Raw genomic sequence first — 24323 nt, forward strand, 5'->3', positions numbered from 1 at the left:
GTGGCGTTTAATGGAGGACATAGAAGCAGATACGGTGCGCAGGTTTCGGCTACGCCAAGTTCCACAGGCTGTATCATTATTCACCTATACTGTAGGATTACCATACTACCAAAATGCATAGAATTGTTCTCAAACCTATTCAATGCGCTTGAGCCATCCCTCGTGTACTGTTTCCTGATCTCTTGGCGACAGTCAGGCAACAGCACAAGCGGGCTACATGACAACGTCTACTCCTTCGACTGTTCGATCTCAACCCCGTACTAGGGCTGGATGATGAACATGGAAGCAGTCCTGTCACGTGACCACCTACATATGAGAAATGCTCGGCCGCATCACGTGGTTCGGAGGACGTTGGTTGCTGTGGTCACCAAGCCCGTCAACAGAACCCTGAGCAGTATGAAGAACGACGGCGACATCATCTACAGCTTTCCGCGAATATACTTGCATACGATAATCCCATCCAAAATGTCCGATGATGAGTTCCCTGAGCTGGCAACACTCATCTTGCGCCCCAGTACAAAGTCGGCGAGAACGTTGAACGTGCCATCCTCTGCGCCAGCACCACGAAGATCGCCTAGGAAGCAAGCAGCATCAAGTCTTCTTGCAGATGCTCCATCGCTTGCTGCATCGAGTCAGCAGCGAATTAGTCCTCGGAAGCAGTCCTCACCGAAACGTGCTCCTGTGAAACGACCACAAGCGAAGGCACCAAAAGCGGTACTTGAAGATGTGCCTGATTTTAGACGTGCAGTGCAGAGAAGCAACGCGCCAGTGGTGTCTCTGATCGAAGACGAGTCCGATGACGGCCTTGCAAACCTTCTGCAGCCTCTTTCGAAATTATCGTTGCAGAAATCCGCTGAGTATGAGTCTACATCGGACAAAGAGAATGCCAGGAGGGATGCTCGCAGCAAGAAGACACAACCCACCTCGACCATGTCACGAATCACACAGGCAGCCAGGAAGGTACCAGCTACGGCAAAAGCCAACAAACATGCGCCCAAGAGATCGAATCCATACGTGTCGAGGGAAGCACATTGTGAAGATCTGAACGAGAGCTCAGGCACAGAAGGAGAAGGCGAAGAGACAGATCTGAGTGGTTTCGTGGTCGACGATGACGCTTGCTTGAGCTTTCATGGCACGGCCGAGGAGATTTCATCAGACAGTGAGGATGAAAGGGCGGCACGGAGGAGGCAGCGCAAACAAAAGCCTGCACCAAGTCCGAGAAAGAGACTGGTCCGCGGAAGAAGGAAGCAGCTGTCTGATTCTGAAGAGGATGCAGATGAGGATACCGGTTTAGCTCAAGCATTGGATGGTATGAACCTCGGTGGACCGGCCCTCGAGAGGCAGAAAAATGCAAATAGAAGAAAGACGTTGGAAGTGATAGACTTGACGGAGTCCTCTCCTGTACAGAGACCAGAGACACCAAATCAGGATGAAGAGTCTGAACCTGAGCAGGAACAAGAAGAACCAAGACAGCTACTCGCCGATCCCTTCTCGAGCTTCAACACCGCTCTGCAGCTGCAGCCACCAACCAAAAGCCAGCCACAACTACTTCTACCGTCAAAGATGGACGCACTGCCAGCTAGCCCAAAGCGACCAGCAAAGACAACCAAGCAGATAGAACGACCGAAGACACCACCGGGCACACCTCCCCAATCACCGACAAAGCTGAAATCGCCCAGCAAGCTCTTATCACCTTCGAAGCGCAACACAGAAGCAGCTCGCTCGCCCCATCGCCAGAGCATGGACGCCTTCTGGGACCATAACGTGGTCAACGAATGGCACGACACCTTCAGCCCTAAGAAGGCACCAACATTCTCACCTCGCAAGAACCCCCTAGCACGCTTCAACCTTTATGCAGACGATGACTTGTCCGAACAGGAGAACTCCCAACCAACAACAACCAGCTCACAAGACCCCTTCGACACCTCGTCTGACTCTCTCCCTTCGCCCTGCGACTCACCCACCAAGTCACGCTCCCCATCCAAACTCTCCGCCCTCAAAACCGAACAATCGCGCCTCCGCGAAGAAAAGAAAGCAAAGCTCGCCGCCAAAAAAGCATTCGACTCCGAAAAAGAGACCATGGCCACTACCCTCCTCCTAACCCTCGACAAACACATCACATCCTCCAAGATCTCCACCATGTCCGCCTCAACAGGCGGTATCAAGGTAATCTGGTCCAAGACCCTCCGCAGCACAGCCGGGCGCGCAAACTGGAAGCGCACTGTTACGAAGGCGTCGGGCTCACCCGTTAAGGGAAACCCAGATAGTTTGGCGGTTGACCGCCAGCCCGGCGTGGTAGTGTCGCATTTTGCATCCATCGAATTAGCGGAGAAGATCATCGACCGCCCAGAAAGACTAGTCAACACGCTCGCGCATGAGTTCTGTCATCTCGCGAACTTCATGGTGAGTAATGTGAGGGATCAACCGCACGGGACAAGTTTCAAGCGCTGGGGCCAGAAGGTAACATCTTTCCTTTCTTCGTCTGTCGCGCGGAAGGAAAGCGGGTATAGACCTGAGTGGAAGGCCTGCGAGGTAAGCACTAAGCACTCGTATGTTGTTGAGACGAAGTACCTCTGGGTGTGTGCTGGGAGGCCGGCGGGAACGCAGCGGCAGACGTTGACGCAGAGGATGTTGAATATTGAGGTTGAGCGGGAGGATGAAGAGGGGTGTGGTGCGGAGTATGGACGGCATAGTCGGAGTATTGATATTGAGAAGCAGAGGTGTGGGCGGTGTAAGGGGTTTTTGGTGCAGGTTAGGCCGGCGCCGAGGGGGGTGGGGGCGAGTCCGAGGAAGAGTCCGGTGAAGAGGGGGTTGAGGTCGATTCGGGAGGAGAGCCATGAGAGTGGTAGCGGTGTGGAGGGGCTGGAGAAGTTGATGGAGGTTGTTGAGTTGAGTGACTGATAGCATCGCTCGCAGATACATCTACTGTTTCGATAGCAGTGAACCATTCGCTCGTGTAGCTAGCGTTGGTGTTTGGGTGCAGATATGAATTGAAGTATCCTTGGTTCCGTGTCTCCTTGAAGTGCCGAGCCTGGTATGGTCGTCAGTGTATCGCACTCTCCAATGGACTTGTATCTGATGCTATCTAGTTTGATTTCCTGGAAGGAGTGAACGTAGTTCGAAGCATCAGAGCCCCTCATGGTCCATGTTGCCGTCGCATCACTAGTCGCTGCTTGCTGTAGATTCGTGCCTGTTTCCTATCCTATCATCCCTGCTCTACCGCGAGTAGTCGGTCTGCAGCAAGCGAGACACCCATTATATTACTCAACTGATTAGTCCGAACGAATGCTCACTCATTCTCCTCCTCCGAACAACCCGAAGTCCTTAATATTGAGGCTTTCAATGATGGTCTTCATGATCTGATCCGCCCTCGCCACCTCAGTCAGCGCCGCCTCACTCTGCACACCCCCAAACTCCTTCATCGGCACATTCACCCTTACACACAGATCAGTTCCGTACTCCTTCATCCGGATCAGGAGCTGCTGCGTCTTAGTCTGGTACTCCTTCTGGATTGGGTTTGACTGCCAGTTGACCGGAAGCGTTGATTTGGCGGAGTGATCGATTTCTGGTGTGATTATGGTCGCGGCGCTGAGGTAGACTGGGAAGGCGGTGAGGGAGGGTTGGGCGAGTTTGATGGACGTGGTCTCGATGCCGTCCGGTGAGAGGTAGTCTGGTTCGATGATTGTGTCGTTGAGGTGGTATGTTGCCGCTGCGGAGTCCGAGGGTGGGATTGAGGTGTTGGTTGTGGTGAGGTTTGTGGAGCCTGTGCTTGAGATGGCATTGGCATGATCGACGGTGGCGGGGGTTTGATACTCGTTAATCTCGAAGATTATGGATGTTAGGGTGTCTTGGCGAAGGAAGACTTCTTGGTGGTCCGGGATTTGGCGGAGGTCGCTGCCGTCGATGGAGTCGGCGGGGAGGGATACGGTTATGGCGCCGCCGTAGAGGCCTCGGCGGCTATATTGTGATGACATATTGGGATATGATGTTGTTACACAAGGACTTGATGGGGCGATGTATAGCAGATCTCGGAGGCTGTGACTTTATACTTGCTGTTGCTGATTGTTGCCTAAATTGTGCTAGGCAGCCAAAGTGGGTCTAGTACTGGAGGGAGGATTCAGTACACGACGGGAAAAAAAGGTACTAGGGACTTCAAGCTAACATAGCAAACATCAATTGGTGCGAGCAACGAAGGCAACAGTCTTGTCAAGTTCGATCGTAACATACTACTGTACGCCCGTGCCGGATCCCCGCTAAGACCGTGTCCCGCGCCTGAAGCTCTACGCCAGTGGTAAAGTCATACGTGGGAAGCGATGCAGGTAGGATGTAAGCGTACACAGAAGTGAGCGGCATAGGAGCTGAACTGTTCGTGTAGTCAGGAGAGCCGAGATGGAGTATCAAGTAATGCAATTGCGAACCGCGAGCGTAACTTCAAACATCCCGCTGCCTCAGTTCGCAATGCCCAATGTACACGCGTGTCATCCACATCCTTCGTCGAGTCATTTTCTGGTTATCTCGTTACCCAACCCCGATCCTCCTCGACCATGTACGGTTCTACCTTCTAGCCTCCCTCATCCTCACTGTAACCTCCCAGGGCGCTGTGGTAACACTATACTGATACTGCACACTTTCGCTCCCTTCTGTCACCTCACTCAAACACTCAACCTTATCAAACTTCTGCAACAGCCTCACAACTACATACCCCGCCTCGGTCAACGCAAACTGCTGTCCCAAACAGATCCTCGGACCCCCATTGAAAGGCAAGAATTCCCATCCACCTTTTCTTCCAGCCCACCTTTCAGGTTTAAACTCCCAGGCGTCTTCGCCCCAGATATCCTTCCGTCTGTGCATGACGTGCACGGCGTAGTCCACAGTTCTGCCCTTGGGGATGAAGACTGGCGATTTCCCGTCTGGTCCACCACCACGGGGGATAGTTGTGTCCTTCGTTGCAGTGCGGCCGTTGAGTGGGACGGATGGGTAGAGTCTCAGTGTCTCGTTGAGGACATACTGGAGGTACGTGCAGGCTTTTAGCGTCGCGAACGTGATGTTCCGCGGTTTCTCGTATGTGTCAAAGTCTTCTATGATTTGGCCGCGGAGTTTCTCGAAGATGTCGGGGTGTCGGCTGAGTACGAAAAAGACCCAGCCAAGTAGGCCGGCAGTTGTGTCGCGGCCGGCGAGGAAGATGTTTAGCAGTTGGGAGCGGATTTCGATCGGGTCGCGTGTGGCCTTGGCGAGTTCGTTGAGGAAGACGTACTTCTGGGTATCTTGTTTCTCGAGGTCGGTGGTTAAAGCGCGGTTGACGAAGAAGTCAGCGAATTGGTGAATCAGAGCGCAGTCGCGACGGAATTGGGGAGGGTTGTACATCCAGTATTGCTCTGCGAAGCGGGCTCGTTTGCCGAGAGAGTGGGTCGCGCGGTCGAAGGCGCGGCCGACTTCGGCCAGATCTAGGCCTGTAGGGTTTGGGGTGTTGTTTTTTCCAGTCGCGCTGAGTGGTAGGGCGGAGACTTGGGAGTGGACGGATTCGCCGAAGAGGAACTCGGTTGCGGAGTCCAGGGTTAGGCGGAAGAAGATGGGTTGAAGGTTTATGGTGTCGGTCCAGCCGGTGGAGGAGTTGATGGGCATGTGTCGGAGCATGTCAGTTACGTGGCGTTCTTCAAGGTCGAGGTCTGCGACTTGCTGACGCGCGAATTGAGGTCTTAGGAGGGCACGGCCGTGTACCCAGCCTTCGCCATCGGCAGTGAAGATGCCATTGCCGAGCATGGGGAAGAAGTTACCACGGCGCATGGGACCGAGTTCAAAGTCTTCGAACTGGGTAGCAAGGATTGCTTTGATGTTCTCGGGGTCGGTGGTCAATTGAATCAAGGGATCTGTCAGTCATGCGCAGCTAGTGGGAACGTTGCGGGTGCTTACAATGCTACCAAAGAAGTACTGTCGAAACGTTGTCTTGCCGTCCATTACCCTGAAGCATAGGTCTTCGAAGAAGTTCGGGATCTGATGACGTTTGTCGGCATTGAAAGTGTCCATTATCATGTCGAAGCCGCCTGGATACTTGTATGGACGTAGTGCTGAAGGCTTGCAACCTCGAGCGGCTGCCTTCCGGTTGTATTGCCATGCATCGTAGTAGGAAACCAGAGCAGCATAGAGGATGAATAAGAATGGAAGAGCGAAGGTTAGGCCGATGAGACGTAGCCACATGGTTGTATGAGGTGACGTTCTTCGAGTATGAGCAAGACTATGGTGTATGTATAGTTGTTATCGTAGTGCTTATGTCTGGCCCTGTGAGGGTAGTTCAAGCCCTGATATAATGTGTGATCAATGCTGTAGCCTGTAGACTATGGCCATACAAGAGAGGAGGCGCGACCTTACCGAGCGCTGCAGCTGCCACACATAGAGTGACAGACTTCTTAGAAGCAGTCAGATCAGTGTCAGGATGTGTCAATGCTATATGTCTCGGTCCACTCGAGCAGAACGAATTTGACTCTTTTCGCTACAAGATATGCCGCGTCACGAGCCAAGCACTTCTCATGAAATCTGGCAGCCTGCACACAGTATTGTAAAGAAAGAGCGAACCGAGAAGGACCTAAAGGAAGAATAAGGTACGAGTAAGCTGGAGGATTGTGCTTGATATGATTGGCCATCTCATCAAGCTGTTCGTAAAGCTGGTGCTCAGGACCCCGCGGACTGCCAGTATTGGAGTCCGAGCGGTCCTCAGTTTACAGGGTGTCTGCGAGTCTCGTAAGCTCTGTTTCACGCAAATTCTGCATGCTTTTCGGATAAGCTGATCGTTCCGGGCGTGGTAATGGCGGACCTTGTTCTGATTGACCACTATGACAAGGAGTACATTCAATCACTATATAAGGAAGACAAGAGCGACAATAGGCAAAGGGGCGCTTCCTAACCGTCGGGTAAGTTACTTGGGGTGCATGCGAAACAAAATAGGCAGCTGTTTCGGACCAGTAGGAAAATGCCGAAGAGGACAAGGATCACCCTATTTCGGTGCCAAGAACTACCTGGGTACCTGCTTCAAACCGTCAAGAATAGTCGACGCACGTTATTGCTGTTTAAGCCGACCTCAGCTACAACTGAAAGAGCGATTGTGTAACCTCAGAACAGGATGCTTCACTACGGTACTCAAGCCCATTCATAATGCCTACTCCGTATGCCTAGCTGGTCTGCTTGGACGCTATCGAGCCGCTACAGCCGCTTTCTGAAGTGTTTCCGCCATTGACATCGGCTAACCACTGCACTTCTGCCCATATCGTCGTCGCATCGGCATGAACATGGAGATGCACGTCGATAGCTGCTAACGAACATGCTTGCCCAGCCTTGGATCTCATCCCCAACATGATGTCTTTACGCGTTCTAACCACAAGACGAACAGCCACGTGCTTGATCAAGCCAGCATGGAACCCATCGCGCCATACCAGATCATTCTTCGGTCTGGGCGAGATCATGGGCGTCCTAACAAATCCCGCCGAGACTCTACGACAACTCAATAAATCCAAGGATATGCTGAAGAAGGCAAAGGAAGACATGCAGCTTGCCGACGAAGCGAAGAAGATACCGCGCAAGCATACTTTTTCGAGATTACCTGGCTTTCATGGTCGCAAGGTCGAACAGGCTCTGCTGCGCAAGATCTTCTCGAATAATCCTAAGTTGACGGTGCTGTTTGGTGCCACCAGTGTTGGGAAGACGGCATTGTTGCGGGAGGTTCTTGCGACTGAGGACTACTATGTGATCAGGTTTGATCTGAGGATATCTGGTTTTGCAAATTTGCGTACACTTTACATTGCCTTGTGTGAACAATTTCAGGAGTTCTTCGAGACGGTAGGTCATCGCGTTCTCGTGAAAGGCCGGCTGACATCTCTAGATGCACGATGAAGAAATGGAAAAACAAAAATTGACATTCAAGCACTTAGCGCGTGGTCTGATGGAGAAAGAACAAGCAGAAGGTGGCTACGCTGTCACCGTCGCTGACCTTGCGAATCTCATGGAGTCCTTACAAAGTGCCTCACTCAAGTATTGGGAGTACGACCCGAAGACCAAGTCGAAGAAGCAAAAAGACGCCGAGGGCCAGGATGAACCAAATCGAAGCAACGACTTACAAAAGCACCAAACCAACACCCCAGAAACGCTACAAGGTGAAAGATCCGTCAAAGCTGAAGATAACACAAACACTAGTAAAGGCGACGACGACGACAAGACATTCAAGAAGCGACCAATCGTATTCCTCATGGACGAAGCCCATAAACTGCCAGCCCTGGTAGACGACCAGCTAAGCCTAAAAGTCCTCCTCGACACTCTCCTAGTCCTGACCAAACAAGACCGCCTCTGCCACGTCCTCCTTTCAACCAGCGACTCCTTCTTCCACCACTTCCTCCGCAAAATGAACGTCGGCCACCACGCACAGCTCCTCACGGTTGGTGATTGCACGCGCGAAGATACACACTCGTACTTCAAAGAACATATCATGCTTTCTGTACCCGCCAGCCTAGCATCCCGGCTTGAGTTCGAACCGATCTACGAAGCTTTCGGCGGGAAGCTAGCACACATCAACAACTACGTCAGCGCGTGGGTGAACGCAGATGGCAAAATGACGCCGTACATTTCGGCGATCTTCATCCAGGCGTATACATTGCTGCAGTTCCATCTTACGCGTGCCAAGTTCGAGACGTACTCGCCTCTTTCCACGGCCATTGCGGGAACGAATGATGAGGACGATGACGCCAAATTCACGCCCGATGATTTACTGTATGTCATGAGGAAGATGGTAGACGAGCCATATTCGATGCCCTATTTCGGGCTGTGTCGAGAGATAGGGACCGAGCAGGTCGACTCGATGATCAAGACGAGGATATTGGAGTTGCGGTGGACGAAGAGTATGACGCCTGAGCAGAATTGGGTTGAAAGGAAGTGGAGTGAGGATGGGGTTGAGAGGCCGGTTGTCTTGCCGATGACGAGGATAATAAGGAGGGCGATGGAGGTTGTGTTGAGAGAGGAGGCAGGTAGGGTTGCAGAGGTGGGAGGACACGAGGAGGAGAGGCGCGAGGCGAGAAGGCACAAGGAGAGAAGGCACGATGAAGGACGATACCAGGATAAGACACACGAGCACGCGAAAGACACACACGAAAAGAAGAAGGACTGATACAGGCCCGAAGCTCAAAGCACGCCCAACAAGGACGGCACCTCTCAGCATCAGCCTGCCCGTTCTTCTCCGGTCAGCAGGCAGTCCAGTCATCGAGGCAAGCGTGAAGAGCATCGGGAGAACGGAGAGCTGCAGTGGACGCAGGAGTTCTCATGCATGGAAGATAGCAGCATTCCGTGCCGAGCTTCATCTCCCCTGGATGATTCTCTCTAGTTCGAAAGCATGAAACACGAGATAGAATGGACGCTGGCTAAGGCAACGGTAATGAGGAATCTGCGACGAGTCTGTATCGCAGATGCATGATTGAATCCTTTGCAGCGCAGGCGTAAGTAGGGGTTCGGCGACAGTGATGCTCATGCCAGGGAGTAAGTGACATCCGATGACAGTGGTAGAGACATAATGATAATGGAACACAGCCAATACGCAGGTCGTTCTTTGTCAATGGTCCACTGCATCGCTAACAAGGCAGATTTTGTCAAATCATTGTGCGCACGGTCGTAACTGTCTTCCTTTGTGGTGTCTCCCCAGTCGACGCAACCGGACATCCTGAGTACAAGTCCAAAAGTCATCAGTTATGAAGAACTGCTCAAATTTATCGGCTTCTAAAGACACACTTCCAACCCAATGCGCAGCATAATCCCTGACGTCTACAGGTATCTAAAGTACGTACATCCACCCAGAGCTCATCTCCACCCACCCATCCGATCAGGGTGGTAGTCCACACGGCCCGTGCACAACCAGGTTTAACCACCCGCACACAGATCCCACCAACAAGACGAACCACCCCGACCCATCCGGTCCACGCGCACCAGCACCACCAGCACCACCAACCCAACAATGTCCCAGTTCTCCTCCCAGTCGACGAGCCCTTCCGTACCGCCCTCCTACTCCTCATCCTCATCGCCGCCTTCATCATAATCCCCCTCTCACTCCCCGACCCACTCGCAACAACGTCAATGCCCTTCTTCTTCTTCTCCTCCTCCCCATCTCCCGGCGTCTTCCTCACCCCCCTCCTAACCCTCATCCTAACGACCGTAATCGTCTGCATCACGGTCATCATCCGTGCGGTAGTTGTATACCAAGACCACGCGAACGAATGGGAATTTAAGACGCATTTGACGGATACGTTGGAGGCGTGTTTGAGGGAGTTGGACGATGATGTGTTGGGGTGGATGGATGGGGAGGTGGCGGGGGAGTTGATTTGTAGGAGTGCGAAGAGGAGGGAGTTGCTTTTGAGGGAGGGGAGGGGTGGGAGGAGGGAGGCGTCGAGATCGAGAGCCAGGTCAGGGGGAAGGGGGCGGTGAGGAGAGGAGTTAAGAGGTGGGTTGTGATGGGTTTTGATGGGGTGGGGATGTTTGTGAATTGAATAAAATGGAAAGGTGGAAGGAGCTGAGGATGAGAAGGGAAGATTTTGTGTGCGTGTTGGATTGAATATTGGCTGTGCCGTCGATTCATGTTACTGCTTGCCCCCATTGTTTGGAAATCGGGTAATTCCCAGGTTTGCGCTGTATCTGGTGACCATTCAGTCTCGTGGGCCGAGACGATCACTAGCGTAAATATGCCTGAGGCGATTTTGGTAGTGAAGCAGAAGAACAGACCGGATTCTGCGTGGGGGGGGGGGGGGGGGGGGGGGGGGCAAGTAGGTTGAGGAGCTCCTGTAGTCACCAGAAATAACCTTGTTCGCTATCGTGAACAAGTCGGGGTGTCTCTAGGGTCTTGAGCTTAGCTTCATCAAGCTGTGTGGACCGTGATCTCCGTTGAATGCCTGCTAGACTATCACCTGGAACAAGCAATAGTCAGACGAATTGTCAACCAAAAAGCAGGGTAAAGATGATCAGATCAGGGGAAAATTTGTTGTAATAAGCCTGTTTTGATATCAATCTTTTTATACAAGACCTGGACCGTATGCTATGCTTCTGGCATCCACAACATATCGCTCTCACCTGCCATGTGGGCTCGGACATTGCCAACAGCTGAAGGTCTCAGGACTGATTTCGTGACCAAGAGCTCACACGCTTCTTAATGCCCCTTCTTCAACTCCTGAACTTGTTCAATATCTCCACACACAATAGCCACACTCTTCAATTTGCAGATCCCACACCTCACGTCGCCGGCTTCCCCTTCCCCTCCCACTCCTGATGCGGCCCCGGCCCACCCCCCTCCTTATGCACACCCCCTGTATCCTCCCCATCCCCCGCCTTATGGCCATCCGGCCCCTCCGTCTCAAACCCCGTCGACCGCTCCGGCGTCTTCTGCGGATCAGGCTGTTTCGCAGGGTGACTCTCATCCGTACTTCCTACACCGCCCTCATCTGTGCTCTCAGTCGTCCCATCTCCGGCGGGTGAATTTCGTCCTACATCGGTCCGCGCGGAGCTTGCGGCGTGCTCGTGTTTGCCCTTTTTGTCGCCGTTGGGGGAGTTGTTTTGTTTTGTTTGGTCGACGACGGTTTCGCTGACTACGGGGTTTGAGAGGAGGGAGGGGGTGGATGCGAGGGGACGGGTTTGTGAGTGTGGTTGTGAGTGAGGGAGGAGAGTTCTCGTTCTGGGGAGAGGGCGGGCGGTTGTGTGTGTGAGTTGGGAGATGAGGATTCGGGTTGGTTTGGCTTTGGTGAACATTTTGGTTGAGTTGATGTAGAGTTGACGGTGAGAGTTTTGTTCGGTGTTGTTGGATATGTGTAGGTAGGTATGTAGATTGGTTGAGGAAGCTTCAATACCAAAATGGTCAATTGTGTTACGCTTGTAACTGCACGTAATGGTGTCGCAGCTCGAGCACTAGCAAAATGTCATCACATCATCATTCCGGAACTCTTCTCCATGTAGGCGAGCGCGATTCTTCCAGCACTTCACGCCGGCATATTTTTGCAAGGAACGAGAGCTCTGCTACTGCTAGCCGATGTCATGAACATCTTACGAGCATGAACATGGCACAACCTGCTGTTGCAACGAGCGCAGAGATCAGTCCGCACGAGTTGCAAGCTCGAAAGTTGAGAAAGCAGAAAAGCTGTGACGCACCTCGGCATTTTGCACGCGAACATGCTTACGTAAGCTAGGTATTGGTTGTCTCCAGAATACTTCACTCTCTTGTCTCATACAGTTCCAGCTCCATGGACAGTCATCTGGTTCGACGCTGTTAATGTTAGTATTCGAGAAGTAAACGTCAAGAGGTTGTTTTGACAATAGATCTTTAATTCGACTATCTACATCACCTTGTCTCATCAACCTCAAGGTTCTCTCTTCCATTCCGTGCCCCAACCTTGCTTTCATCGTTGTATCTTCGTTCACTGCAACCTAGTTTTCTTTTCTCCTTCCCATGCCAGGTCCCGGAAAAGACCATGCAGCCATATGTCAATGTCCAATCTATCATGTACAACGCCAGTCATCTCCCATTCGATGACATGCACCAGCTTTCCAGTCAAAGCAGGAGATATGCATAAGATCAAATCGCTCGCTGAAGTTCATCATCCATATTCAATTTCGAGTACATGTACAGGTAGCTGGATGTTGGGTATCGTCGCTCTATATCCAATTCAATCCGCGTCGGACTCGTTCGTATCTTCTTCTCTTCGTACATCCTCATCGACTTCATCAATCCTGTGACAACATTAGCATAATTGGTGGTGATTGGCAAGGAGAGATCATACCTCATCTGTCAGCCTGTCCAACAACTGTATACTCAGGATCATGACAAGCAGACCCAAAGTCACGATGACAAGCAAGCCGAAACCAAACCAACCAAGTACCATAGCAGATGTACCCACACCACTCTTCACGCTTCCATTCCCCAGATCCTGCGCGACTTGACTAGCCGCCACGGCAGCCGTATGCTGCCACATCACCGACACCAGTACGAATACTGATGCAATAAATATTGTTGCCAGGGCCACTTGTGACACTGCTCTTGACGGAAACGGCTTGACTTCGTGTTCACTCCCGTCGTCTGTCCTTGTTGTGTGCCATCCCGGAAACGTCGCCAGTAACAGGAACGTCAGGAACGCTAATATGATGGCGATGATGATCAGATATGGGAAGACAATGGCGTCCTTGAACGTGCTTGCTACCCATATCAGGTTCAGTGGATCTTGGTCAACGGTCACGAGATCCGCCAGTGCTGTTGCGTTCTGATTGCACATGAATGCGCCGCCGCCTTCTTGTACGCAGATGCCGAAGTAGCCGACTCGGACGTTGAGGTTGGCATTGCCGACTATATTTGCTATTGCTGTTGTGACGGAGGGATCGACTTGTACTGTTGAAAAGACGGCCGGATATTGTTGGTAGTAAAGGGATATTAGGTAGATGTCGGGTATCAGGGGTGATGTTGAGGAGCATCCTGCTAGTAATAATGCTGCAATACATGTTAGTGTTCTGAATTGGTGATGATGAATGATGTGTACTTACATAGCAGTACTATTGCTATTGCGATGAGTATCATGAGCACATGATGGTAGCCTATTACCGGCACAAATCTCTTCCATCCTGTTGCGAATTGAGCCATTGTGTCTGGTGTTGTTCTTGCTGGTCTGGACAATGACCACGTGGCCCAGTGAGGCTCTCAAGCTTGGATGTTGTCGTCCACGAGGGACGAGTGACTCGATGGAAGGTCAGCTCAGAGGGTGGCTTTTGCTTTCTCGCTTGGATCTTTTTGAAGAAACTCGTGGTTCGGTGGTCAAGGCTTTTGAGGTGCACAGATGTCGAGTGTATTCTTGCTCTCGGCTATTGGTTGCTAGGGTGATTTGTTCTCGAATCTGAAGTGAAGACTTTCGATCAAGTCGTCAGTTTGTACACGGGTAGATAGAGAAGGAGGAAAGAATTGGGATGGAGATGCGTAACTTCAGCTAGGTTTCCAAAAGTGTCCGTCTCGATTACAAGCACATAGTCTTTCATCAGCAGTACGTGGCGGCCGTTGCAGAAATTCGTGAGGCTGGTCTTGGGATACTTTTCAGAAAATGAGATGGCAGGTCTTTTAGTGAAGCGAGTCAAAACATCTTTCCTTATGCAGTTAGCGTGGTTGCCGTCGCGCGACGTCATAGGCTCTCTTCCACGCCTGAGCTGTCGAGTCTCGGTCCCTGCAGGCCAATCATTTGGTGGTGCCTGGACCCGAATGATCGACCGGAAAGACGCCAGATCCCTGAACTTAGCTGCTCTAGTGTGCTTCCAGCCATCTTCGATCGGTCTTCGAAAAGGATGCAATTGTCCATGTATTGCTAAGAAGGAAACGCATCCAATTACCGATGACCATAGAAGAACAATGCGTTGGCAATTGCTGTCTTTGCAGATTGCAGGTCTATGTGCTAACAATGTTCAGAACGCTTTCATCTCTCATTAGTTCTAACCGCCAGTTGTTGTTGCCCAATACCGTAACCAAATATCCGTGCTGGCACAAATGCCACCAACCACAGGACCAAGAGCAGAACTTAACAACCTCTCTCCGAACGCCTTCGCTACCGACTTGCATCTCCATGCTATGAACCAATGTATTGAAAGCCTTTCAAATCGAGCTTTCGTACTGGCTGCTCCTCAGCTTCGGAGACCTCATCCTGACTGCGTACTGGACTGCTAGACGGTACAACATCCTCACTACCGATGGCTCCTACCGAACTCAGATCGCGACTAATATTTGAAATTGATGGTGTCTTGCCCACTGACTGTAAAGCTCGGGACTGTCGTTCAGGTGATTGACATGCAAAGGTTCTTGCCAGCGCTTGAAACCTTGAGCTGGACAGCCGTTGAGGTGATGCGAAGTCCTCAGCTTCTGGCTCATTATCTTCTTCAGGGGCCTCCCCCACTGTCTTCGCATCCACTGTATTTCCTGTATCCAGACCTTTCAGGGCCTCAGATTGCTTTTCCGCTGAGACGCTCGAGAAGGTTCGATGCGTCTTTCGAGCCTTCGATATCTCCTTTTGCTTCTGCAAGTGATAATCTAACAAGGATACAAAAGCGGACGGATCGTCCACCTCGTTGACCGCAATCTTGACTACCTCCTCACTGTGCTCTTGAGATTCCAAGGATATAGCATGCAATTCCGCCGTGCCATGACTTGATTGTGAGTCGATCAGTGCCGCTTGACTCTTGACAGGCGAGGATTGAGGCACGATCTCTGCCTCTTCAAGACTGTTTTCTGCGGCGGGAAGAGCTGGCAGCTCAGGATACTCGACAACTTGCACATTCGTCTGAGTTGCTTGCTTCTCTAGGTCGAACATAATGCCTTCGATCGAGTCATCCGAAAACACATCGAATGCAGTCTTTTTAAGTTGTCGTCCGCGTGTCTTCTTGCTTGCGAGTGGACTTTGCTCCACGATGTTAGGCGTGAAGAATTTGCTTTGCTTGATCTCTTTCGATGGAGATACTTCATCCGACTCGGAGCACAGCCTTTGCCTCTTGACCGGCTTGTATGATGAAAGAGCTGCAGCTTTGGCCAAGAACGACGTTCTGTTGCCCTGTGCACTGCTTGGAGCAGGGCTAAGATGAGGGACATCCGTTGCCGCTCTACGTAGCGGAGGTGCAGAACGAAGGGCCGAGTTGACCAGGTGTGGCTGCCATGACGAGTTGCGATGCCTCTCGTACAGACGTTGTTGTGATGGAGAAGGTGTAAGGCTGTTGGGATCAAGCTCAGCAAGCGGCCGTCTCTGCGGCTTGAAAAAGCTATCAAGAGACCTCTTAGGTTTCAAGTCGTTCGAGTCGCCAATCGTCTGTCTTCTGTTCTCCGGCAACATGAGCTTTCTGGCCTCATATTTATCTTTCTGGATTGAAGATATGAAAGGTTCTTTTGTCCTCGGATTCAGATCTCCGCACGCCACTCCCACGGCGACAAGCGCATCAACATCTGCACCGAGGTATGGCATATCTTCGACCTTCAAGTCAGGAGGTATGGTGTTCAGATGCACCAACTTGCCGGCCTTTGGACAGAAGACTCTATGGTAGAGAAACGACCGTTCGGCATTAGCAAATTTGGCAAGGTAGTCCGGAGGTATGATATGCTTGCCAGTCATTGCCATGACACGCGTGACTTTGGCGATCTCTTTGTGCTTTTTGACGAAGCCGTGAGCCGTTCGGAGCCCGACGCCGTTGATGTTTGGTAGATAGTCACAGCCGCTCAGAATAGCCATGCGCCTGAACATGCTGTCAGACCAGCCAGCAAAGCTAACCTCCCTGTTCAGTATGAAATCGCCTCGGTCAATCTCAATGCAAGAGCCATGCTGGTCGAGTTTTGTGATCAACTTCCTTGCGCCGAAGACTAGCAAGTCTGAGTCCTCGGAAAGTATGCCGTCAATGATGCCTTCCTTCTCGAGATAAGCCAATTGTGCATCTGCTTCGTATGGTGCGACCAGAACTTGAACGTTCATACGGCGCATAGCCTCGATGACCTCGAATGTCATTTGTGGTGTGACTGTGACAGACTTCTGAAATTCCTGCTGTGCCAGGTCCTTCTTACCGGAGCGGGCCAATGCCATGCCACGCGCCTTTGCTTCTTCACGGTCCTTCCTCCTCTTTGCATTTGTGCCTGCTTTGCTAGGGACTGAATCACCATCAAAGACCATGTAGGGAATAATACCGAAGTCGAGCAGCATGCGGACTCGATTGACGACGAATGCGACATATTGAGTGGTGGGAATGTCGAAACCTAGCTGGTAGGAGCAAGCCACGGCGCCACGGTGTAACCATCCGAAGGCATCGACCCCAAGTGTTTGACCGGCATATTTCTTGAGGGTGGTGTGCTTGTGTATAGACTTTAGTAGTGGCAGGAGACCACTGACACCCATGTTCGCGCCTTGTTCATCAAGGGCCTAAAATACTTCACCGCCTGTTCGCCATGGATGTTGTTTACAGGCCGAGTTGATGCAAACGCTGGCAGCCTAGCATATATGAGAGAGCTCGAGGGTGACAGGCCAAAAGACGTAACCAAGAAAGCGACCATATCACGGCCCTAATGAGTGTGCTGAGCAGGATCTACCTCGAGGTGGAGGTGACGCGCTGGCTGGAACGCGGGACGCGCCTGCCTATAGTCTCCACTTTTCGAAAGTGCCAAGTCACATGTCAAAAGCCATCTCTTCTGGTTCGATAGCCAGAAATTTACAACCAAGACATACCAGGCCATCTGTCGGACACATTGCGAAGTTGACTCATTGACACTACAGACATGGCGCGCGCATTGCATAAGGTGCAGAAAAAGATATCCAAGAAGAGAGGGAGCAAACCGACAGCGCTTCATGAGAACAGTCGAGATGCTCGAAGATTACGCCAGGCTGGTGCCAGGGAAGACAAACTGGCTAGGATCATGAGACTGGCGAAGAAGTCGAATCAGCAGTATGTCTATCGAGTCGCATGGTTTCAAGATGCCATAGCTGAACAAGATTCACCACTGAGCGACGTGGAGGTTCAGCAGATGATCGAACAATTCATTGGTCGTGAGGATGAGGAGTTGGCTGAGCACAAGGCAGCTCAACGTCCTGGACGACCTCGCAGCAAGGCTGAAGACCAGATCTTGAATCGTATCGAAGCCGAGCAGAAGGAGCACGAGTCTGGGTTCTGGATGCCCGAGCTAAGGAACAAGGATTCGCTCGAAAAGCTGAAGGATTGGGGCGGTCAATGGGCTGGCCTGAACACCATGACTTTCGTGCGTGCTCATAGGGATGCTGACATCAAGCCATCCTCATTCCCGCCAAAGGGTCTCTCGTGAAGTTATTGCAAAGCGCACTTGATGTGAAACATGGCAATCTTGCTGGAGTGGATGATCCTCATGCTTCTCCAACATTTCCGGACTCGGACTATTTCGGGCATATACTAGACAGCATATAAAATGGTTGCTTCCTTCCATCTATGATCTAACCCGACTGCAATACATTACAGCGGTACAATCAGGGGCACTCGACTTGCGATTCAGTATGTCGGCAAAGTGTATTAAGAGAATCACACTGTTCAAGATACCGAACCCAAAGGACATACCAACTGCACTTGAAGCATACAAAGAGCTCGAGAGAACAGCAACCAAGGTGAGCACTGCAGATCAGACGCCAGTGTTGAGACTGACTTGCATGGCCAGGACGGGAAGCCATACATTCTGTCCTGTGACGCAGGCAAGACCATCAATACATCGGAGGAACGATCTCAAGGTTATACTGTCTGTGCGCAGACTGCATTTTCGAGTCTTGAAGATGTCAAGTACTACGATAACGACTGTGCGGCACACTCGAAGCTCAAAAGCCTGGTAACGCCAGTGAGGACAGCTGCTGCTGTTATGCTTTTCGAAAGCGACAGACCACCTTCTTAAGTAACCTGGCTCACGATGGAAAACTCTGAGGTAGTCGAGTCTGGCACATTGTCCTTCTGTCTGGTAGCAATAGTCGGATGCGGGTATCTCCTGTGCCCAAGTGTTCTTATGGGCCATCTCGATCTCATGGGTGGTTGATCGCGCTAGTCGAGCCTGGGTCGACGAGGTACACCTCAAGTTGCCAGCCAGTAGTAGATAGACAATGTATGGGATTATCCGTTCTGCTATCCTGCACTCAATTCATTCTCTACCACCTGCTCTGCCTTGTCATGGCATACTGGCTACAGTACTACACTCTTGGAGTGCTCGGATATCAAGTCCATGACTTAGTTAGCACGAATGCCTGGAATATCAAGGCAACCACGCTAGAAATTTCCCAGAAGCGCATGTTTCTACGCTGCAGCAGTTACGTCTGAAGAATCACTGAACACTACAACTGTACTTTCCATTCTTCATCAACCTCATCATCTTACAAGCTTGCTTTCTGTATAATTACTTTATCAAAGCTTCAATCTACTGCGCTCCTCAAGATGCTTGCGCTTCGATCATTTGCCCGAGCTGTGCCTCGAACGGCATTCCGAGCAGCCCCCGTTCGTGCATCACAGAGATACATTGCCATCTCAAGACCGAACATACTATCGCGCACAACACAATGCAAGGCCTTTTCTACGTCAAGAGTATGGAAGGCGGCAGCAGGCGACGGTAAGGATTACCTTCAAAAGCAGGGAGGTCTCGAGACTGATTCATGCCAGCTGATGCCGAACTATCTGCCAAACTCGAGCATGAGCGACAGCTAGAAGTCGACAGCAAGCCAGATAACGCTGCGCTGCCGCAAGAATTGGAAGACTTCTTGGCCGATAGCCCATGGAAGGCAAGTTGATACTCCGTCCTAGACTGAAGCAGGACTAACATCAGCGCAGGTCCAAGATCAGCCAGGCACTGAAAACATCATCGTGACCAGACAATTCGGGAACGAAACCATCAAAGTCGAATGCAGCATAGCAGACATGAACGCCGACCGTGAAGCAGACGAGATGGACGAGGACTCAGCTCTAGACGACGAGCCAGACTTCGGCTCAGACCCAACATCCGGCGGCAAGAGAACAATCAACCAGTCGGGCGCAAGAGGAGGCAAGATTGACGTCGCCCCTGAAGACAGCATTGCTCCAGTTGATCGTGACGCCGACGGGGAGAGTGGCGATGTTGGCGCATTCCCATTGAACTTGAGCATCACAATCGACAAGGGCACAATCGGTGCAACAAATATCATTGCTCGATCGCAGGACGGAGATATCGAGATCGAATATGTTCACTTCTACCCACGAGCTGAGCTGATCGATCCCAAGACGAGTGAGGCTGTTAAGGAGGCCCAGAATGTCTACGGCGGCCCACCCTTCCCATACCTCGATGCGGAGCTGCAGCAGATGTACGAGACGTACGTGCAGGAGCGAGGTATTGACACACAATTGTCTCTGTTCTTGTCGAGGTATGTCGACTACAAGGAGCAGAGGGAATACGTCCAGTGGCTCGATAGTAAGTGCAGCAACTTCCCTACTCAAGATTCCCCAGCTAACAGTGTAACAGATATGAAGAAGTTCGTCGACGCCTAAATGTAATATAGAACAATTCTCTCCCCTTCATACCCACCTACCATAATCGAAGCCAGCGGAACGTGGTCATGTATAAAAAGAAAATAGCAAGCGCACTGAGATTTGTGGTTAGTCTTGAACACAGCCCATTGAGATGGAATATCTGTGCCACGGTCTTGGGGCCTTTTGGTGTTGAACCTCGTGAGCTTGCCTCAGGTCGGGCGATTGTGCTAGGCAGGCCACCAGTGCGTCTGTTGATTGCGTCAGTAGCTTTATAGAGCGAGCAGACTGAGCACACCAGTGCTTGCCCGTCAACTCGAAGTCATCCACTGTGCTCACGACTTTGACAACTGCCACATCCGTTGCCCATCGTATATCCATTTCTCCCCTTGCTCGTGCACGAACTGACTTCTGTGCATCGTAACAATACAACCAGTGATCAGGTGCTTTCTCCTTATTAACTCATCCCCTCCCCCTTCCACCCTGGAATCTCCAGAGACAAGGTATTCGTCGAATAAGCCGTGGTTTGCATCTGAGATTCTCACATGGAGGAAGGCCAGAGTCGCCAGCATGGATGGTGTATTTGCTATAGTGCTCGATGGAGCTCACGAAGAGGAAGCTGAAATATTGGGTGTGTGGGTTTGTGTCCCACAGACCCTACTTATGTCTCGTTGCCGGACGATTTATATCTCGCGCTAGATCTATTCTATCTATATCTCTACTTTCAAACCACGACGCTCGCTAAACTCAGACCATTCATGTACAGTACATACGTATGTACAACCGTTATTGTTGTCATTATCATCCTTGATAGCATAGGTAATCGTCCACATTATCCACGCTCACAGTCATTCACAGTCATCATGCTCTCCCCGAGTCAGTTAGTGTCCATGCCCTTCCACGAGATCCCTCGCAGCAACCTTTCTACACTCCTCAAATATCCGCACTTGCTTCGCAACTTCGCCTAATCTCCCAATAACTTCTTGATTTCCCTCCCCAAACCCATAAATCGTATATGGGATACCCACATCCTCACAGAACTTCCGCACATACTTCTGCGCAGGCCTCAAATTATGCCGCGGAATCCTTGGAAATAAATGGTGGACAGCCTGGAACTGTAAACCGCCGTGAACGAAGTCAAGCCAGGCTGGACAATCCACGTCCATTGTCGTGCGGAGCATTTTTTGAGCGAAGGATTCGTGGGGCCCGAGGTCGGATGTACTCATTGCGAAGTGGGAGAGCGTGATTTGGACGTGGAGGGGGGCTGTGACCATGTGGGAGATCAGCAGGAATATTAGGCGGGTTGAGTTGGAGGGGACGCGAAGGTATAGCGTTTGGTACCCGAACCAGTACCAGAAGAAGACGTGTCCGAGCAGCTCGAGGGGTCTGTGCCACCGTGCGGGACCCTTCCGGGGGGCTTGGGTTGGGCTGAGAAGGTACGTCCAGCTTAGGACGTAGAGGTTGAAGCGGCCGAAGCAGAGGATGGGGTAGTACAGCCAGTGCTGGTATTTGATTGCAAATCTTGCGACGGCGTCGAAGGGCATAAGGCGGTCGTAGTATGTGGACCTCAAACCGTCGAAGAAACGATGTGAGATGGCGAAGAAGGGCATGTGTTCGATGTCGGGATCGTGTTCGGGGGAGTTCGTGACGATGTGGTGGACGTTGTGGTTGCGTTTCCACCAGCCTATGCTTAGGCCGCCGCAGAAATCGGCGATGAAGATGCCGAGGATGGTGTCGGTGTGGAAGCGATGGGTTATGCCCATGTGGCCGCAGTCGTGGACTAGGAAGGCGAGTTGGTGCCAGAAGAGGCCGAGGGAGAGGGCGGATAGGATGTAGTGGGAGTGGTGGAGGGAGATTGCGAAGAGTGTGAAGAGGAGGGTGTAGCGGAGGGATTCCCAGGCGTAGGCTGTGTAGGGGCAGTTGTAGAGGCCTGCTGCTTGGAGTTGGAGGTCTAGAGCGCGGTACTTTGAGACTATTGCGTCTTGGGAGGTGTGGGAGAGGGAGGGGTATTTGGTGAGGTCGCAGTTGAGTTGTGAGGTTGTGATGTCGTCCATTGATGTAGGCTTGGAGGGGGAGTCATCGGAGAGGGATACGGATGAGACAGAGGACATGGATGTGGACCTCCTCTTCCGTAGTCCTTCCGCATCTGCCGGCTCGAATATCGGTGAAGGAGAAGATGTGCTGCTTGACGAGCTTGAGCTCGTTGTGATGTCTTGGTACATCGTCTCTCCCTCAAACTTCTCTACCTCTTTCCCCTTCCGAAACTGGCCTCCTTGTATTGGAGGTACAAAATTGTCCCATCGTCCCTCGATCCTCCCGATCACATACTTCTGCATGCGTGCCTGCGTCTCTACAGAATGCAAAGCTCTGATCTCGTCTGTGCCATCTCTTCCCACCATATGCAGGATGGCCTTGTCACCGCCAGGGTGGAAGGGAATCCATGCGTCTGCTTTTATGACTTGGCCGTCGAGGATGATGATCTTGCGGCCGTCGGCGATTAGGCCCTCAATCTCGCGTCGACTGAAGATCTTGTTTTTCATGATGGTGAGGACATTTGTCGTGTTGCTGAGGTCTCCTGTCGCAATCTTGTCGACGAGAGGTGTTCTACTGAGATACTTTACAAGTCCAGCTTATTTGTGTCGGTGAGATATGGAAATTTAGAGTTCATGATGTTCATGCAGGGACGAACATGTGGTTCTTGACCGCTGAGAGGGGAACAAGGACAAGGTGTCAAATTGGTATCTCTTCGTGGCTAACTATGAAATGACTGAAACTGTACTATATGACTAAATCGCGTACTGGGTCGTGCTTGCCGTTCTAGGCCTAAAACCGCCAAGAGATCATCATTCTCAGGGTTCACACCACACCAAGTCACGACCAAATCTCGAGCCAAAGCACGTTTTTGTAATAGCTGAGATGCATCTAGGGTCTTTATTGAATTGATGATGGCAATAATGTACGGAGCCCACCAGAAGCGCGATTAGTTCACCAAGCCTACCCCATCCATGGCATGATCTTGTGCCTGTGCCACAAGCCTTGCCCCATCCTCAAGTAGAGAAGGACAGGCCAGCAAAGCTATTTGACCCTTCAATGAAATGTCCTCGGCATAGCTCCGATGCACACGAAACACCTGACCCTGATAGACAGCTGATAGATAGCCTGCTACAGTGTCTGCAGATGCGCCAACAGTCCCTCCGCCAAGAGACGCCCCTATGACCCTGTCTTTAAGAAGGACTAGACACGAGCGCGGCATCGTATCTGGCCAGCCTTCACCTCGCAGAAGGAGGACATAGTCCTTCATCGCTACTGTTTGTTCTGGCAGCATCCACAGAAGAAATTGTGCTTGGAGGTCGCTCATGTCATGCTGCACGGTCCCATGGTTTTCATGTATCCTGGTTGAGACCTTTTCGAAGTGCTGCATGCACGAGTTGACTAAGGCAGCAACAGACATGCGTTCCTCATGCCAACACATCGACTCCTGTTCAGCAAGGAACCATGTGCCCAACCTTGCAGCGCTGTCGAATTTCAATATCAGTCTTGCAGAGCGAGCCGCCGCATGCAAGGAATAAGCGTTGGCTAGAGTTCGAAGGGGATCCACCACAGAGACAGCAAGTGGCCAATCTGTGGCCTGATCGGTATTGACCCAGGCCTCCAGCTTCGAATTTACCTCACCAGGTAGCTCGAGCAGGAGTGTGGCTGCCTTACGAGAACACGTAAGCCAGCGCAGCTTGCGGACAGTGTGCCACGTTTCCGCCTCGAAATGTGTTTCAAATTGAACACAGACTCGCATCAGTGTTTCAGGGTCCGCCACTGCGCTTGGCGTTGTGGCCCCTGCATTGTACCAGTCGGCTCTCCAATGTCTCTGTTGGTCTTCGAGTTGCTGCATTGTCATCGCCGTTGATGTGTCGCCAGCAAAAAGTGCTCGTAGCCAGTCTGCAGCGTCGATCCCTGTCCGTTGCGCAGATTCACCCATACTGATAAGGCAATCCGATAGGAGCACTGGGTCCTCGGGAACGGCAAAATGCTCATAGACGAAAGTAACAGAGTTAGCATGGCGACAAACTATATTTGGCGGCGGTCCTGCTGGCAATTCAGTATCCTCTATCGTTAGGTCGACAATATCGATTTCCGAGGGTATGCCAGCACTGGTCGTGGAGGCTGATAAGGAGGCTTGTATGTCTTCGTGCTGAATCTCTCGCTCACTGAAACTGCATGTTGTTCTTGCTGCCATCATGCTTCTGTTTGAGCTCTCGCGTCTTGCTGATAACAAACAATTCAGGATCTGAGGCCGGTAAACATTACAGCCCCACTCGCAAAGGTAGTCG

General features: G+C 51.6%; 10 protein-coding genes across 10 annotated transcripts; 4 read left to right on the forward strand and 6 right to left on the reverse strand.

Annotated features, from left to right (window-relative positions):
• Window positions 1–465: 465 nt before the first annotated feature.
• Window positions 466–2901, forward strand: PMZ80_010222 (uncharacterized protein; the record flags this gene model as incomplete). Its single annotated transcript, XM_064878613.1, has 1 exon — window positions 466–2901. One exon carries the CDS (start codon window positions 466–468, stop codon window positions 2899–2901), a length of 2436 nt encoding a protein of 811 aa, XP_064725692.1.
• Window positions 2902–3293: 392 nt separating this feature from the next.
• Window positions 3294–3974, reverse strand: PMZ80_010223 (uncharacterized protein; the record flags this gene model as incomplete). The annotated part of the gene is made up of 1 exon (XM_064878614.1): window positions 3294–3974. One exon carries the CDS (start codon window positions 3972–3974, stop codon window positions 3294–3296), a length of 681 nt encoding a protein of 226 aa, XP_064725693.1.
• Window positions 3975–4554: 580 nt separating this feature from the next.
• PMZ80_010224 (uncharacterized protein) lies at window positions 4555–6195 on the reverse strand (the record flags this gene model as incomplete). Its single annotated transcript, XM_064878615.1, has 2 exons — window positions 4555–5867; window positions 5919–6195. 2 exons carry the CDS (start codon window positions 6193–6195, stop codon window positions 4555–4557), a joined length of 1590 nt encoding a protein of 529 aa, XP_064725694.1.
• Window positions 6196–7347: 1152 nt separating this feature from the next.
• Window positions 7348–9145, forward strand: PMZ80_010225 (uncharacterized protein; the record flags this gene model as incomplete). The annotated part of the gene is made up of 2 exons (XM_064878616.1): window positions 7348–7827; window positions 7871–9145. 2 exons carry the CDS (start codon window positions 7348–7350, stop codon window positions 9143–9145), a joined length of 1755 nt encoding a protein of 584 aa, XP_064725695.1.
• Window positions 9146–11247: 2102 nt separating this feature from the next.
• PMZ80_010226 (uncharacterized protein) lies at window positions 11248–11760 on the reverse strand (the record flags this gene model as incomplete). The annotated part of the gene is made up of 1 exon (XM_064878617.1): window positions 11248–11760. One exon carries the CDS (start codon window positions 11758–11760, stop codon window positions 11248–11250), a length of 513 nt encoding a protein of 170 aa, XP_064725696.1.
• A 969-nt stretch (window positions 11761–12729) lies between these two features.
• Window positions 12730–13636, reverse strand: PMZ80_010227 (uncharacterized protein; the record flags this gene model as incomplete). The annotated part of the gene is made up of 3 exons (XM_064878618.1): window positions 12730–12735; window positions 12786–13486; window positions 13540–13636. 3 exons carry the CDS (start codon window positions 13634–13636, stop codon window positions 12730–12732), a joined length of 804 nt encoding a protein of 267 aa, XP_064725697.1.
• Window positions 13637–14603: 967 nt separating this feature from the next.
• EXO1 (Rad2 nuclease) lies at window positions 14604–16901 on the reverse strand (the record flags this gene model as incomplete). The annotated part of the gene is made up of 1 exon (XM_064878619.1): window positions 14604–16901. One exon carries the CDS (start codon window positions 16899–16901, stop codon window positions 14604–14606), a length of 2298 nt encoding a protein of 765 aa, XP_064725698.1.
• A 377-nt stretch (window positions 16902–17278) lies between these two features.
• On the forward strand, window positions 17279–17818 carry TMA16 (translation machinery-associated protein 16; the record flags this gene model as incomplete). Its single annotated transcript, XM_064878620.1, has 1 exon — window positions 17279–17818. The coding sequence occupies one exon, from the start codon at window positions 17279–17281 to the stop codon at window positions 17816–17818; it is 540 nt and encodes a 179-aa protein (XP_064725699.1).
• A 205-nt stretch (window positions 17819–18023) lies between these two features.
• On the forward strand, window positions 18024–20019 carry MAM33 (Mitochondrial acidic protein mam33; the record flags this gene model as incomplete). The annotated part of the gene is made up of 3 exons (XM_064878621.1): window positions 18024–18131; window positions 19330–19942; window positions 19994–20019. 3 exons carry the CDS (start codon window positions 18024–18026, stop codon window positions 20017–20019), a joined length of 747 nt encoding a protein of 248 aa, XP_064725700.1.
• An 860-nt stretch (window positions 20020–20879) lies between these two features.
• PMZ80_010231 (uncharacterized protein) lies at window positions 20880–22538 on the reverse strand (the record flags this gene model as incomplete). Its single annotated transcript, XM_064878622.1, has 1 exon — window positions 20880–22538. One exon carries the CDS (start codon window positions 22536–22538, stop codon window positions 20880–20882), a length of 1659 nt encoding a protein of 552 aa, XP_064725701.1.
• Between the last annotated feature and the right edge of the window lie 1785 nt (window positions 22539–24323).

Source organism: Knufia obscura (genome assembly GCF_036327395.1).
Source record: "Knufia obscura strain CCFEE 5817 isolate CBS 148926 chromosome Unknown scaffold_16, whole genome shotgun sequence".
NCBI lineage: Eukaryota > Fungi > Ascomycota > Eurotiomycetes > Chaetothyriales > Trichomeriaceae > Knufia > Knufia obscura.